General features: G+C 41.2%; 1 protein-coding gene across 4 annotated transcripts in view; it reads right to left on the bottom strand.

Moving 5' to 3' along the window:
- Positions 1 to 16,641, bottom strand: part of COL14A1 (collagen type XIV alpha 1 chain) — a 183,273-nt gene that overhangs the window by 11,456 nt on the left and 155,176 nt on the right. For all 4 annotated transcript variants that reach the window (XM_079796342.1, XM_079796344.1, XM_079796345.1 and 1 more), the window contains exons 43-45: positions 11,632 to 11,667; positions 10,570 to 10,636; positions 6,600 to 6,788 (exon numbers count right to left, since the gene is read on the bottom strand). In XM_079796342.1, the coding sequence (XP_079652468.1) occupies positions 6,600 to 6,788; positions 10,570 to 10,636; positions 11,632 to 11,667 (292 nt within the window). The remainder of the gene's footprint in view (positions 1 to 6,599; positions 6,789 to 10,569; positions 10,637 to 11,631; positions 11,668 to 16,641) is intronic.

Genomic DNA, 16,641 nt, shown 5'->3' with positions numbered 1-16,641 from the left:
CAGTCTCATTCAGCTGGAAGAAAGCAGAGTAGCAACAACAAATTCACTGGCCAAACAAATAAAACATTGCGAGGAAGCAGTGGTCTGGCAGAGGTGACTCTTGAAATGAGTTTTGAAGCTTGAGTAGGAATGAGTCAGAGGAAGAAAGTGAGTTCTGGGGAGTGGGAAGAGCATGTGACAATCCAAGAAAAAGTATAAAAACAACAGGGATTAGCATTGAGTGTGGTAGGAAAGGAAAAGGCCTGTGTAAAGAACGTTGGTAAACTGAATTAATGGTCTAAATTCTTTACTACTTTGCAATAGAATTATATACCCATTCCCATTCTATGGACTCATGCATTTCCCTACTCATAGATTTAGGTTGGCCAAGTGATTTGCTTTGACTAGAGAGATTATTAGTGGCGATGACAAGAACAGAGGTGTGAAACATGATTGGGAAGTTGGGTTGCCCTGCTTTGTTTTAGCCATTGTCACAAGGAGAATGGGGAGCTATCCCCCACTCCAGCCAGGGCCCCAGTAGAGCAGAGCTGTCCCACCTCCCACAGACAAGTGATGAGAACTAATATTTATTGTTGTATGTTACCAAGATTTTTGTGGTTTGTTGTTATGCAGCAAAAACTGAGCACTGAGCCGTTCAGTTTGGCTAGAGCAAAGGGCACATACTTGATGTGAAGCTGACTAGAAAATATGAACCAGGACCACACAAAGTTATCTTACTAAGATGACATTAACCTTGAGCGCTATTTCTAGCAAAACACCCACTACCCCAGACAGTGACTGAAGTCCAATGTGAGCAATCTGTTAAGACCTTCTACACAGACCTTCCAATCAAGGGTTTCAAAAAATTGTTAAGCTACAGAAACAATGACATTGGCTTTCATGGCAAAAAGAAGATAAAATACTGGTTATAGCTTTTTGTTATTGTAACAGTCATATTCTACTAAGTACAGAAGGTGGGGACATAATGTGATGGTAATTTTAGTTTGTCAGTTTCTTTTCAAAAATCATTCTTTGTGTTTATTTGGAAAATGATCTTATCCTGACTACAATTAGTTCCAGGAGCATGAATACAAAAACAGTCTACAATAACATGCCTCCAGTAGGTGCTACTCTTTCAAGGTCCTTCAATCTACATCTTACATTTCCCTCTAAAAAGCTACATCTGGTATTTGAATAATTTAAAGGAGTTGGGAGAGAAAAATACCCATTTAAATAGTGAAAACAGGTGGACACAGAGTGAGCCAACCCTTCACAGGTGTCCTAGGAGCCAGACTGCTTGGAAGTCATTCTTAGGAATGAAAGCAATTGCCCTGTTCCACCACAAGGCCAGAAACCTTGGTTTAATCTGGAAGAGTGTGATTAAATACATAGTCACAAACACTGTGATATTTCCTCTCTTCGAAATGGATAGCCTAATTCTCCTCCCCTTGCGTGTGGCTGGGCTTAGTGACTCCCTCCTAGTAGAATATGCTAAAAGTAAAAGCTTGTGACTTCTGGGATCAGTCAAAAAAGGTATTGTGGCCCACCTGTATGGCTCAGTGGTTGAGGGTCAGTCAACCTATGAACTAGGCAATCATGGCCATGGCACATTCCTGGTCAGGGCACATTCCCAGTTGCAGGCTCCCTCTCACTCCCTCTCTGAAATCAATAAAAATATATTTATATAGAAAAAAAAGGGCATTGTGAACTCCTCCCTGCTGTCTCTCTTGGATCACTGGCTCTGAGGAAAGCAGCCATCATATTTCGAGACCACTCAAGCACCCCTGTGGAGGGACCCACCCTTCCCAGACTCAATGTGAGTGGAGCAGTCAGGGAGGGCCTGAGACTCCTGCCAATAGCACTGTGAGTGAGGCATCTTGGAAGCAGGTCTGCCGGATCCAGTCCAGCCTTCAGATGACTGTAGCCCTGGCTAACGTCTTGACTGCGAACTCACGAAAGAACCTGAGCCAGAACCATCTAGCTAAACTAGTTGTGAGTCCCTAACCCACAAAAACCATGATCATATATCTTTTGTTTTCTTTAAGTGCTAAGTTTTAGGATAATTTGTTACATAATAATAGATCACTAATACATAGAGCTTCTCTCTGCAGCCACGATGAAAGTAGAGTACCTTTGTAGTACGAAAAAAACAAAAACAAAAACAACCCTCTACAAAATAAAAGATGATACCAAGAGAAGGAGTACTCATTGCCTTAAAAGTTACTGTATGTTAGGAAAACATAATCCATCAAACCTTCAGGGAAAGGTCTTGTTCCAAAGACATTCAAAATGGACTTCAGATCATTATCGGGCGAGAAAAGAGAAAACTCTGTCTTTGTCTGGACTTCGTCTCAGGAGATGAGAGGCAGGGGATGGGGAAGCAGGAGAGGAAGAAGGCAACATGTATTTCAGCACATTTTTAACAGCAATGAAAAGACTATGTCTCATGCAACACATTATCAACCATAACACAACATCACAGGGAAGACTTGTAAATATTTAAGGAACAACCAGCAAATTATTATGAGAGCTCCACCAGCCCTCTTTCTTTAATCAAGTTAATCTGTCCCATAAAGATAATTTTTCCAGGAATTAAACCAGGATCCAAGGGTCGTTAAGAAGTTTCACAGATGCTTACCATTGAGGCATTCCTGGCTCACAACTGCTATGCTCTAATTCTGAACTTGTGACCAACGTTTTCTGCCAAATGTATCGTCAGTGCCAACAGCTCTTCTCAACCACAGGAATATTGAACATAAGAATCTTACTTCTCTCTCTCAGCTTTGAATGAATCTGGGACCCAGTTTTCTCTCTAGACTTCTCGGCCTTGTTGACTTACAGTAAACCATGGCATAAGCATGAGAGATGCAGGTTTAGCTTTAGTGCATGCAGCCTTTCTCTGCCCTGACTGCCGTTCCTGTGTCTCCAAGGGCTTGTCATTGACTTACAGCAAAGCAGCATCACAAATAGTTTCTCTCCTAAGATATCAGAAGTAAAAGAAGATTGAATTACCTTGTTCCAGGTTTCTCCCCTATTTCCCCCCCAGGCTGAGATACTAGAATAGGAATAAAACTTCTATAGGTATATCCCAAATTGCCAGATGCATGACCAGTTTCCTTGTAGGTAACCCTACTTGAACTCTTATATAGCCTCAGTACATGCTACAATCTTAAAAGAATCATCAAATGTTCAAATGAGTAACCACAGGAAATGTTTTGATCACATTCATATTTATCCAACAGATAACCTGGCTTCATCTCCAAGCATGTCATCTGCCAGGTCATAGATGCCCACAGCTATTTAAATACAGCAGAACACAATGCACAAGGAGCTTGCAAACAGCACAACCACAGCCTACTGTGACACTCTGATCAGCTCAGCTGTTCACATTTTTAAAAATATATTTGATTTCAGAGAGGAAGGAAGAGGGAAAGAGAGAGAGAAACATCAATGATGAGAGTCATAATTGCATGCTCCCCACTGGGGATCGAGCCTGTAACCCAGGCATGTGCCCTGACTGGGAATCGAACCATGATTTCCTGGTTCATAGGTCAATGCTCAACCACTGAGCAACACCGGCTGGGCTGTTCACATGTTTTGAAATGTAGTTATTAGAAGACAACAGGGTTCGCCAGATGCTGCACAGTTCTGACTTCTCATCTGTGACACACCCACTAAGCAAGTGATGGGCAACCTTTTGAACTTGGTGTGTCAAACTTCGCCAAAAAACTGAGCATAACTCAGGTAGTGTGTCACTTTGAGGAAAAAACATTATTTCATGATATTTATAGTTTAAATAACATAAATGTATAATTGTTACATATAATTGTATTTAATAAACCAAAAACTAAATATTTAGTGCTGACACGCGTGTCAGAGGTTCGCCATCACTGCTAAGCAATGAATTCAAAGGTAGTAACAGGGCAGAATGGAGCAAGCACTCTGGAATCACACAGATCTAGAATCAAATCTGGGTCCCCTATTGCTTAGGTAAGTGACCGTGGACAATTGACAATCAGTTGAGCCTCAGTTTCCTCGCCTAAAATTGGGGGCAAATACTGATCTCATTAGATTTTTATGAGCATTAATAATGTGCTAAGCAACTGGTAGTTTATCAAATAGTTGCTTGATAAATGCTAGCACCCTTTCTTATCAAAGGCCACGTGATGTCTTCCTCTAAATTCAGTTCGCATTTATCATCTCCCAGATCATACATTCAGAAACACTTCATATACTCTATCCAAACCACAATATTGGCAGATACATGTGGTGCCTAAAAGGCAAAGCCACGATTATAGTATTATCTCACACACTGCCAAGCCAAAAGTCTTGCATAAACTGTGTGCTCAGTAAATGTTTGCTGATTTATTGTTCAAAATAAACCAGATATGAATCCCAGCTGTTATGGATATACAACTTAAACATGAAAATCTTTAAATGGATGATTCCTCTTACATATTATTTTTGGGGTTGTTGGCCTATAAAACCCCAACCTTAAACCCCAAACCACACCCCTCAGTTGGTGATCAAATAAAATCACCTTCCCTCATGCTCACAGGGTATCTCACATTCTGTGTTACTCTCATTCTCCATGTATTTGTGAAATTCAGGATTTTGCTTGTCTACTGTACTCTTTAGGAGCATATATATCTACTAGTGGCCCAGTGCACGGATTCGTGCACATTCTCCGGGGTGTGTCACCCAAGAACTGCCGCTGCCAAGTCACCGCAGCTCGGCAGTAAACCAGATTTGGGGCCAACAGTGCCCCAGCAACAACATAACCCACAGCCAAAGGTGGAATAATGCGGTCCCGCGAGGAATCAGGCTCCCTCCTCTCTGGTTCTGGGGTGCGTCACTGCCAAGGCACTGCAACTCAGCAGCTCCTGCATTGAGCGTCTGACCCCTGGTGGTCAGTGAGCGTCATATGTACCGGCTGGTCAGCCGGTCAGCTGGTCACTTAGCCTTTTATATATTTGTAGATGTGTAGGTAAGAAAATTACATCATAGAAATTCCTATTTCAAGGGTTGCCTGGGCCACTGAGAACTCCTGGGTGATTTCCCCTGGTCTAAGCATTCAAGGGCTCCTATAGAGCAAGAAACACAACCTGGCAAGAACAAGGATAGGACTTCCAAAAAGAACACAGACAACTTGAGATTTGCTGAGATTGACTCAGGTGCTGGCTTTGAGCTCCCTGAGTCACAGCTGGCCCATCACCAATACCATGAGCTGCTGACAGAGGTGGCCACCCTCCTGGCTGCCAGATCTCTGGTGTCCTGCGAGGAAACTATGCCTGTCTCCATATCTTCTGATTCAGTGCCCTTGCACAGGAAAAGCCTTCAGAAAGGAGAATCAGATTTGGGTATCAGTCAACACAACAATGATCTAGTGAGTACCTGTGATGTGCAAAGCAATTCAGACCTGATACCTGTTCCCAGAAATCCAGTGGTTCACCAATACCTATCTGATGGGTGCTAAAATGGGTGGGGGTGGGGGTGGGGTGGGGGTGACAGTTAGGACATCAGGGATTCAGAGGAGGAGATATTTGTGGTCTGGGGTGATTAAGCCAACTTCACCCATGAGATGGGTGAGGCTGAGCCTTGAACTCAGAGTAAGAGGTACAGAAGACAGAAAACTTCCAAAGGAGGAACAATGGGCACAGAAGTGCAGACGCAGAAATGAACTTGGCCTGTTGGCATGGATCAAGAATGGATGTGAAATAGTATCTTTGTAATCTGTAGTTCACATCCCAGATTTTATAAAAAGAATATACCCTACCCATCTCACAAAAGCAATATGACTCACAGAGCAGAGAGGAAATTAGCTTTTGCCCAGAACTACATTCTATAAATTGTGTCTTAGAAAATACTTTTATCAGTTGCCTCTCTTCCTACCACTCTCTTTGTAGTTCATATCTAGCCCAATTCCTCACATCTCTTTGATCTTATTATACAATACTGTTAAGACCTGTAAAGGGTAGAAGAAAGGGCTAAGTAGGAGCGCTATTTTAAAGAAACTTTAGTAGGAAATATAAAACATTGGCCCATTAAATAAGTAAATAAAATACTGCTTCATATTATAGAAAGATAAACCACGAACAGTATTTAATTGGAGGCTCAGAGCTGCCATGTTTTGCATAGGCTTATGTGAACCATCTGACCATTTGCCTCATGAATCCCTTCAGGGTTGCCACTGACTGCTGCCCACTCTGAGCACTGCGCAAAAGCAGCACCAGACCCAGGAAGCCAGCTCTCTGCTTGCCATGACTTCTATGAGATGCCATTTAGGTCCAGAGGGGGCATTATTTTCTGATTCTTCTACCTGGGAGGGGCATCTTTTCTTAATTCCTCCATCTAGAGGGGACATCATTCTCTCATTCACACAAAAGCCTCTTAGAGGTGGGTTGGGGATTCTGATCCTCTTTTTTTTCATACAAGCAGAGGTGGCTCTTGATAAACACTTTGTAGATGACTCAATGTTCTCAACCTTGGGATAAATAGGAAGCTGCAGAATAGATGGGGTAAAATTGATTTAGGTCCATTATTTCGGACTTTAGCATTGTATAAGCACCACTGTTAGGCTCTGCTTCATTGCCCTCAGTCAGGGGAGTGGCCCAGCTTACCTCGTTCTCCTGGGGTTCCTGGCACACCTGCATTTCCTGGGAAGCCTGGGGTACCTGGGGGTCCTTGTTCACCAGGAGTTCCAGGTGAACCCGGCCTCCCAGGCTCCCCAGGAGGCCCCTGGATGGTCCGGACTGATGAGGAGTGGCTGGGAATCTGGTTGAGGATGGCTGTGTACCTGGCCATGTGACCTGAGACAGGAAGGACAAAGACAGCTTTCAATCAACTATCACACAAACAGAAGACTGGAGGTGTTACTTGTCAAGGCTCCGGACAATTCTGTCAGAGGCCCATGCAGGGGGAAAGCACACCCCTCGGAAATATGTCCATTTCCAAAGTAAAAAGTTGTACATTTTATTTTGGATGATATTAACAGCTGGATTGTATTCAAGTCGCATCTCATGTATTTGGAATTCCACAGCTCATGTCAGCATCTCAGCAAACATCATTTGAACAGAAGTCATAAATTTTATCTTCACCCCCAGTGTGTGTCTGACCCCCTAAATCTTCACCCAGCTGCCCTTTTTCTCCAGCAATTTCCCCCCAAGTGGTCTTTTTTCCAGCCCACGAAGTCTGCTCCACCCTCTGGCTCACAGATCCCCAGACAAGCACTGTTTCAACTCATCTCTTTGTTGCCAAGCGTTTTTTGCAGGAACCTTTACTTGGGTCCCAGCTGCAAAAACTCCCACTAGCTTCATTTTTAAAAACACACAAATCCTGGCTTTCTTTCTTATAGTCGCTTAACTTGGTTATGACTGGAAGGATATTGTTTAATAAGTAGAAGTACAGATTAATAAAGTGCTTCTTAATCATAATGCCTCAGGGTAGCAAACACTTTTTCTAGCATCATGAGGAGGCAAGCTTTCCCCACATAAATGAATTCCTAGATAACTATTTCTTATCCCTTCTCAAACATTCAAACTTAAGAACAGTAACCATTTTTAGAGGGATTACTGCTGAAATATATGCAAGCATTCTTCAGCATAGGACCGTGACTGTAACTAGGATTGGCTTCCTGATGTCTCCGGGGCCATCAACAGGCACGCCCATGAATGTTGGGTGGGACCAGACATTTCTGCATCTTACTTGTTCAGTTTCTTCCTTTGACAAGGGGATGTCCTCTATCACTCCTCTAGCTGTCAGCACTTTGGCTTCACAGTGTCCCATACAACCTTCCCTAGCATAATTGTGCTGACCAGCTCTGGACGAAAAACCAGTTAACTGGGAATGTGAGGATTTATATGCTGACTGATAAATCAAGTTCTGAGGGATAAACTGAGGAGAAACCGGAAGCAGTGTGGAAAGATGGCTGAGATGTCAGAAATACAGCCTCTGGGGAGGTTGGTTGGGTCTTACTCATACAATCTCTCCCATTTCTTTCTCTCGCCACTGCACGGACGGGACGGGCAGGGCCTCCTTGTCTCACAGCCCTATTTCAGTGTTCTTGTCTAACCCTGCTGGCTTCCATTTCCTAGAAGTTGTTCACAAGAATCTGAGAATTCCCAAGGGGGAAAAACTCAATTTTAAACTCTCCTTTTTAGTGCATGTTTTAAACAATCATATATTTATACAAGACTTTTATTCTACATTGGACTAAGACAACAACTATTGTGAAATCTACATACTCTGGTTAGTGAGTCATATTAGGATTTAACCCTTAGGTTTCCTTAAAATAAATATCTGCTCATTTACAGTGAATACTTGAAATGAGAAACCTACAAAATAATCCAAGAGACAGGTTAGCTTTTGATTGAACAGTCAGAATGCATTCATGCCCTAGCTGGTTTGGCTCAGTAGAAAGAGTGTCAGCCCACAGATTGAAGGGTTCCGGGTTCGATTTTGGTCAAGTTCATGTATCTTGGTTGCAGGCTCAATCCCCGACCCCAGTTGGGGCATGTGTGGGAGGCAACCAATCTATGTGTCTTTCTCACATTGATGTTTCTCTCTCTGTCTCCCCCTCTCCCTTCCACTCTCTCTAAAACTCAATGGAAAAGTATCCTTGGGTGAGGATTAACCAAAAAAGAATACATCCATCTTTTTGAGAGAGTGGAAGGGAGAGGGGGAGACAGAGAGAGAAACATCAATGTGAGAAAGACACATAAATTGGTTGCCTCTCACACGTGCCCCAACTGGGATCAGGGATTGAGCCTGCAACCAAGATACATGAACTTGACCAAAATCGAACCCGGAACCCTTCAGTCTGTGGGCCGACACTCTATCTACTGAGCCAAACCAGCTAGGGTAGTGGTCGGCAAACTCATTAGTCAACAGAGCCAAATATCAACAGTACAACGATTGAAATTTCTTGTGAGAGCCAAAGTTTTTAAACTTAACCCTTTGCACTCGCTTGCTTTTTTCTTGATTCCTTTATTTTAATGCTAACCGTGTCGAGTCACACTCAACATCTGAGTGCAAAAGGTTAAACTTCTTCTAATGCCACTTCTTCAAAATAGACTTGCCCAGGCCATGGTATTTTGTGGAAGAGCCACACTCAAGGGGCCAAAGAGCCACATGTGGCTCGCGAGCCGCAGTTTGCCGACCACGGAGCTAGGGCATGAATGCATTCTGACTGTTCAATTTCCCTTTTATAATGCATTATGTTTTTAAATAACTTATTTTGGCATTAAACTTGAACAGTTTCATTTAACTGGCAAATTCTCACACACACATTCAGTTTGGGCGATATAATATAAAGTTAATTAAAGTTAAAATATAGGGAGCATTACTACCATGCCTAAAGATGGTAGCTTTGTACTCACTTGTCCTGAGATTTCTGTCTTAATGAACCTCTCCCAAGCTCATGCAGACCTTTATCCATGCCTCCCCCATGGGGAGATCTGGATCTATCTGCTACATTTGGAATTTTGGACTCTGCCATTAGGACCTTCTCAGGCACTCCCAGACTTCCGTGGGTTAAATTAAATATAGCCTCAAAGCTGTTAAGGCAGCAACACAGGTGATGTCAGCCCTGGAGGTAGAGGACTCTATGGGGTGGAGGGCTTGACAGCATAGGGCTAGAGCTGGCGGCATTTGAGAGGAATATTTCATCTCTACTTGGCCAGGAACTGCCTGGAACTGAACAAATTATTGGCAAAGAGAAGGGCCCTCCAGTTAGATTATTGAGACAAAATATAGTCAGTGGCCAGGATGGAAATGTGCAAAATGGATGAGTTAGTAAGTGAATGAGCAGAAATCAGTAATTGAAATACTGGACTGTTGAAAAGTTCAGGTTTACAGTGAGAAAAAAAAATGGGACAGGTGTCATACCAAGTGTATCCCAGCATAATTTTTGGCATAAAGCACAAGTATCATATCAAATATCTCATGAAGATTGTCCACATGTGTGTGTGTGTGTGTGTGTGTGTGTGTGTGTTTAGGCATAAATCTTAAAGAATAAAGGAGAGGACCGTGGGCTAACCAAAAGAAATGGATAAGAAGGAGGCACTGATTTAAAGCTAGTGAGTGAATAGAAATCAACACTATGAATCCTCTTTTGTGATGAAGGCCTGGGGAGGGGGTAGGAGCAGAATGGAGGGGGTTAATGGGGGGGGGGGAAGGGCCATCTGTAATACTTTCAACAATAAAGATAATTTTTAAAAATGTGGCATCTTTTTGAAGGTAGCTTCTGATGCCTCAATCTGGCAGCTTACATGTGCTGAGTACTTTAGAAAAAAAAAATCTATCTATCCATTCGGGGAGATGAGGAAGGAATAAAAGATCTGATCTGTACAGTCATGTTAAATCTATCTGGGCAAGCAGGGAACTCTTGGACAAATGACACAGAGGAATTTGGCGTCTGTACCATCAGTATAGAAATCTGGGATAACCTGCAATGAGCGCTTAGATGGCTTAGTGATGGACATCTTAAAGCTTCCACGTCTGCACGAACACATAGCTTTAGAGGCATTTTCTTTCATCACCACACTCACGGGGACGAGTAACAGGAAGCATCAGTAACTGCAGGGCACTTACTCTGGATGAGCTGTTCGCACACCTGGCGTGCCACCGCTCTCACCATGGCCTGAGACTGCAGGTCACCCTGGATGAGAAGAGAAGCAAACTCCTGACTCTCAGCCACAAGCCCAGTCACATGGCGAGACTCCCAGGTGGAGACCTGACTCGACCCACTGTTCCCTCCTAGGCTCTCTGGCTCCAAGCAACAGGTAGGATTGACCACTATGGTACACGCAGGGAAGGAGTAAGCAAGTCTACATTCCTGATGCCGGATTCCTAGCAGCCTTATTAACTTAAAGAGCTCGAGTAAGCATGTCTGGTCCCAGATTCTAAAAAATTTAGTAGTTCTGAAGCAAATCCATACGTATATTTAATGCCTCATTTACAGCTCTTCGGAGCTTATAAAATGCAGCACTTTCTCAAGAAGTAGCTTTCTTAATACAAGTAACAACTCAGAGGAAAGGTGTTAAACCCATTTTATAGACAAACAGAGTTGAACACGTTGCCCAAGGTTACACAGAGGTAACTGGATGAGCCCAAGGTCACGGCTGTTTCCACTATAGCCAACAGCACAATTCTATTAGCAGTGCACAATTTCTCAAAGGACAGATAAGATCCTTAAAATAACCTGACTTTTATGTTCTTTGATCCTATGCCTGCCGCTGTCTTTCTGGGTGCCAATATTGGAAAAACATGAGTCCCATTCTATTCCTTGGCATCTGTATAGAACTTTTACTTTTCTGAAGCATTTTCCCATGCATTATGTAATTTCTCGATCAAATCCACTTTGTGAGTTAGATGAGTTTAATTCTATTTTTCCTTAAAGAAATGGACCAAAGGTCATCTAGCTGGATGGTAGCAGATCTGCTACTAGTAACTAGTTCTCCTGACTGCCAGCCCACAAGGTGTTTCCACTTAAAAATGGGTTCATGGTCACATGCGTTGAGGAGGGAGTGAGGGGAGAAGAAATGGTCTAAGAGCAATGAATGATCCTGATAGGAAATGGTGATCCTTTGTGAGGCGTATGCAATGGAAGGTGTGCAGTTAGCTCTGACTGGTAAACAGAGTCAGGATACTTACTCGTTCTCCTCGCTCTCCTTTTGCTCCAGGAACACCCTGTAAAATTTTAAATTGTCAAGTTACTTGTAACACTGCACTTAGCCATGCATTAAAAATGTCTTATTTTATTAAGAAATTTTCTTAGCTCCAGTAATTCTGCAGCAAAAACAGACACACAACAACAGGAATAAACAAACAGCAACCCACCAAGCAGAAATAGCTCTTTTAAACATTGGAGGAGTCCAGACTTTTAATGCAGAGACACGGTATGTTGTTGTTTTTTACAAAATATTTTTTCCAATTACAGTTTCCATTCAGTATTATTCTGTATTAATTTCAAAGGTACAGCAAAGGGGCTATAAAATCATGTACTTTACAAAGTGGTCCCCCAACCACTGCTTCAAGTACCCACCTGGCCCCATACATAGTTGTCACAATATTATTGACTATATATCCTAGGCTGTAATCTATATCTCTGTGGCTATTTTGCAACTACCAACTTGTATTGCTTAATCCTACTTCACCATTTTCACCAGCACCCCAACCTCCTTCCCCTCTGACAGCTGTTGGTCTTTTCTTTTTATCTATGAGTTTATTTCTATCACATTTGTTTTTTTATTTTGTTCACTAGATTCCACATATAAGTGAAAACATATGGTATTTATCTGTCTCTGACAAGCTTATTTCACTTACAGAATACCCTCGACAAAGTATGCTTTAAAAATTTTTAATAGATTTTTATTGATATCAGAGAGGAAGGGAGAGAGGGAGAGAGATAGAAACATTAATGATGAGAGAGAATCATTGATTGGCTGCCTCCTGCACAACCCACATTGAGGATCAATCCCACAACCCGCATGTGCCCTGACAGGGAATCAAACCGTGACCTCCTGGTTCATAGGTCAATGCTTAACCACTGAGTCACCATGGCAGAGTTCGACAAAGTAAGTATGTTTTAATAAAAAACTGGGATCATGCAGCAACACTGTTTTGTAACATATCATTTCACTGAATAGGTTGTTCATATCTTTCCACATTAAACACCAGTCTCTGAATTGTGCTCAACTGATGCTTCATAATTTATTTCACAAATCTCTGCTGAGGAACTAAGCTGTTTCAATTTCTTAAAAGAATGTCTCTGGAAAGAAGGAAAAGATCTTCTCACCTAAGAGTTCAAGTAAGAGATGAGGTCTGTGAAATCCCACAGCCTCACTGTGCTTTTCGTCTAGAGTAACAGCACACGATTCTACCTCCCTGATAATGGGAGCTCCTATGAACACAAACTCTCAGCTGAATTATTATTTCATTTTGTGGCTTAGCTGCTCTTTGACCCGTAAGAAACTACCATAACTGTAAAACTTTTTACTGAAAACCAATGGCTTTTTCAAATGTTTTTGCAATGAAATTATACTTATAATGCAAAACATGTGTCTTCAGAAAGATTTCATCTTTTTGTTTCAATTCTGAGACAGTGTAATAAGAGTAATTCATTGGACAATATTTTTATAGTCTCTACCCAGAAGATAGTGGCTGATGACATTTATAGATGGAATCTGCCACGCTGTCAGACTGCTCCCAGTTGTTACTACAATCTCAGCAAGTCGCAAACCAAACTCAGTATCTTCTCCAAAATCTTGATTCATTAACAGTAACCCAAATTCAAAGTTCTAGTTCACCCCATGGTGTGCAGGTAAAATGGCTCTCTGGAAAAAATACAATGTCCTGACTTGTAGTGTTTGCTGCTATCAGAGGTTTAAATACTTCTACTAGTGCTGATTTCAAGCTGCAAATGTGCTGTCACTGAAGACGGTGCTGAGAAAAGAAGAGAAACATGTGGTCTACCCTCCGAGCAGGTACCAGCCAGCTGGAACCAACAATGGTTCTATCTGTTCTCTTTTCCCTTGCTTCTAGCATGTCTATCACACACACACAGTTTGCATTGCAATTCCTCTTAGATTCATACCTTCTATTCCATCACCCAGGTGCTATCCTTACTATCTCACACCGGGGCAACTACAACTTCCTCTTTAAAAACAAACAAACAAACACATATTTTTATTTACTTCAGAGAAGAAGAGAGAGAGAGATAGAAATATCAATGATGAAAGAGAATCATTGATCGGCTGCCTCTTGCTCATCCCCTACTGGGGATCGAGCTTGAAACCTGGGCATGTGCCTGATGGGAAATCGAACCATGACCTACTGGTTCAAAGATCAGCCACCAGGCTGCAACTTCCTCTTAACTGACCTCCCTCGCTAACAAAAGATTCCTGGTCCAGTTCATCCTCCACACAAACACTGGTTTTATCTTCCTCAGATGTTACCAGCATACAACTTAGAAAGCGCAGTGACTAGTGATTGATGGCAGCCCTTCCTCTATTCCTAATCACTCACCAATTCTTAGACCTTCATGTGACAAAATCAAAGCTTTTGGGTTCAAAGTATTTTGTTATTTAGCCCCAACCTTCTCATCTCCTACTCCTCAAAATTATAATTTCTCATTCCCCCAGATATGGTCTACTCAGTGTATGAAAACATGTGAAATGTGATAAGAGTATTAAACAAAAATCTTGTAAATTAAGGTTCAACAGTAGAAATATTCTAATGCAGGATTTAGTTCAAGTACCAATTTTTGATTCTTAATTTAAAAAATATATATATATATATTTTACTGATTTTTTACAGAGAGGAAGGAAGAGGGATAGTGAGTTAGAAACATCGATCAGCTGCCTCCTGCACACCCCCTACTGGGGATGTGCCTGCAACCAAGGTACATGCCCTTGACCAGAATCGAACCCGGGACCCTTCAGTCCGCAGGCCGACGCTCTATCCACTGAGCCAAACTGGTTAGGGCTGATGCTTAATTTTTATTGTCGTATACATTTAACTACAAGTCAATGCATGGATTTCTCTTCTCTCTGCATAGATGGCAAGAGCTGTAAAATGGATACCATAACATAAATTACTTTATATGTCCAAAACCAGTTAGCCTTTTTCTTGTATATAATAGTCACTCAAACATTTAATTAAGTCCAATATTAAATCGAAATATTTATGATAAATCTAGGACTGTTGTTTACTTTCTCTGACCTTTTAATTCATTTTGTTTTGTTAATAAAATGAAAAAATATTAGCTAACTTCCACTAGAAGTTTAAATCTACCCTAATAATCTTCCAATATTACAAATGAGATCAATAATCCAAGAGAACTTTATTATAAAATATATACACACTTCTACACATAATGGTAGAATCATAGTGTTGGGCATATGGGTGTTCACACTAAATTTTTTCAATTTTGTGTAGGTTTGAAAATTTTCATACTAATAATTTGGAAAAAAGGGTGTGAAACATGGGATCTGCAAGCCACTTAAACTCTCTAAGTTTCTTTGTAAGATGAGGCCATTAAGTTGAATGGTCTCTGGGGTCCCTTACAGATCTAACATGTCAGTATCTCATAATGCTGTCATTATTTGGAACAAGATAACACCAGGAACAGAAATTAATGAAAAATACCAAAGTTGGGCTTGCAAGATGTATCTTGACCTCTTCAAAGAAGCAGATCCTTACTACTTGTGACCCCTTTTAGCATGTTCCATAAGGCAGTCTGTGTAGCTGATGGACTTCGGTAACCCCAGTTCCTAGGACTATGTTTGGGACATATCAAGTGCTCAAAAATGTGTGCTGAATGGCTAATTTCCATTTCAAATCTGGATGACAGGCCAATCTATGCTTCATTTTAACTGCCTTGATTAAATATTTAAGACATAGTAAGGTACTGGGCAGTCTAGATTATTAGAAAAAGAGCTGATTCTGTTAAAAGTACACAATTTTCATTATTTTTAAAATTTATTTATTGATTAAGGTATTACATATGTGTCCTCATTTTGCAAAAGGAAGATATACGAGGCACCCCTTCTTTGGGGAAATAAATGTACTGACTGTGTCCTCTTCTCCCATACCTTAGGCTCTACAAAATGGGAACATCCCTAAAAATGCAGTAGGTTTAAGTGGAGAAAAGAGCTACTTGTGTCACCACAGGTAAATTTTTAATGGAACCAGCTTTTCAAGCATTATGTGCACACTAAAACATAAATTAGCAAACAAAAATAAGTAAGTATTCCACATTTTTAGTATATTAAGAAATTGTAAATACTAGTTGTTAATACTTGAGCTGCTTTATCAGGCCCCAAGCACTGTTCCCCATGTATTACTTAACCTTCATAACAGTCCTATAAAATTAATTCATTTAATCCTTATAAGACTCCTCTAAGATAAACTCATTTGTTCTTTATAACAGCCCTATGGCATATTATTTCCATTGTACATAAAGGAAAGTGATGCATCAAGATGTTAAATAACTTGCCCAAGGTCACACAATAATAAAATGGAAAAGCTGGGACCAGAACCCAGTCAGCCAGGCTCCTAAATCCAGGCACTCTCCAGTACACTGCCTCGAAAGAGAATGCCCAACCAACTTGTTAGCCAATATTTCCTATTCCAGTGAAGATTATATTTTTTCTAATGAAATAATAACTTAAAAATCAACCATACATCCCCCCTACCTAACTCTAGTCATTCAGAATTAGGTTTTAGCTCGAATTATTTTACCTTGAGTGTTTTTATTTCTTTACCAATACACTATTTGACATTTCCATGGCTAGCTATCATTGATTAAATGTACTAGCTAGCAACTCAGAAACAGAAATTACAGTGCAAACCTAACTGATTAGATAAATGAGGCCTTTGGGATGGATGTGTTTAATCGGGTCTGAAATTCCTCAAACTCAGCCTCACTGTGCTTGATATGAAGTAGCTACAGGACACAGCCAGGCAGTCTCAGTGGAAGGTCCATTTAGGGAAATATCTATACGGCAAGAAGTTAGTTTTATTCCAACTTCTCTGACATCTTTCCTTTGATTTTTAAAAAGTAAAACAAAATAAAAATTCCTGAGCAAGTGAAGGCCCATAACTCCACCAAAGTATGCTTTGAGGGAAAACACATCTTCCCTGCAGACATAGGCCAGAAAA

Source organism: Cnephaeus nilssonii, assembly GCF_951640355.1.
Source record: "Cnephaeus nilssonii genome assembly, chromosome: 18".
Taxonomy (NCBI): domain Eukaryota; kingdom Metazoa; phylum Chordata; class Mammalia; order Chiroptera; family Vespertilionidae; genus Cnephaeus; species Cnephaeus nilssonii.
Note: the sequence above shows the minus strand (reverse complement) of the source record. Positions and strands in the feature narration are given on the sequence as shown.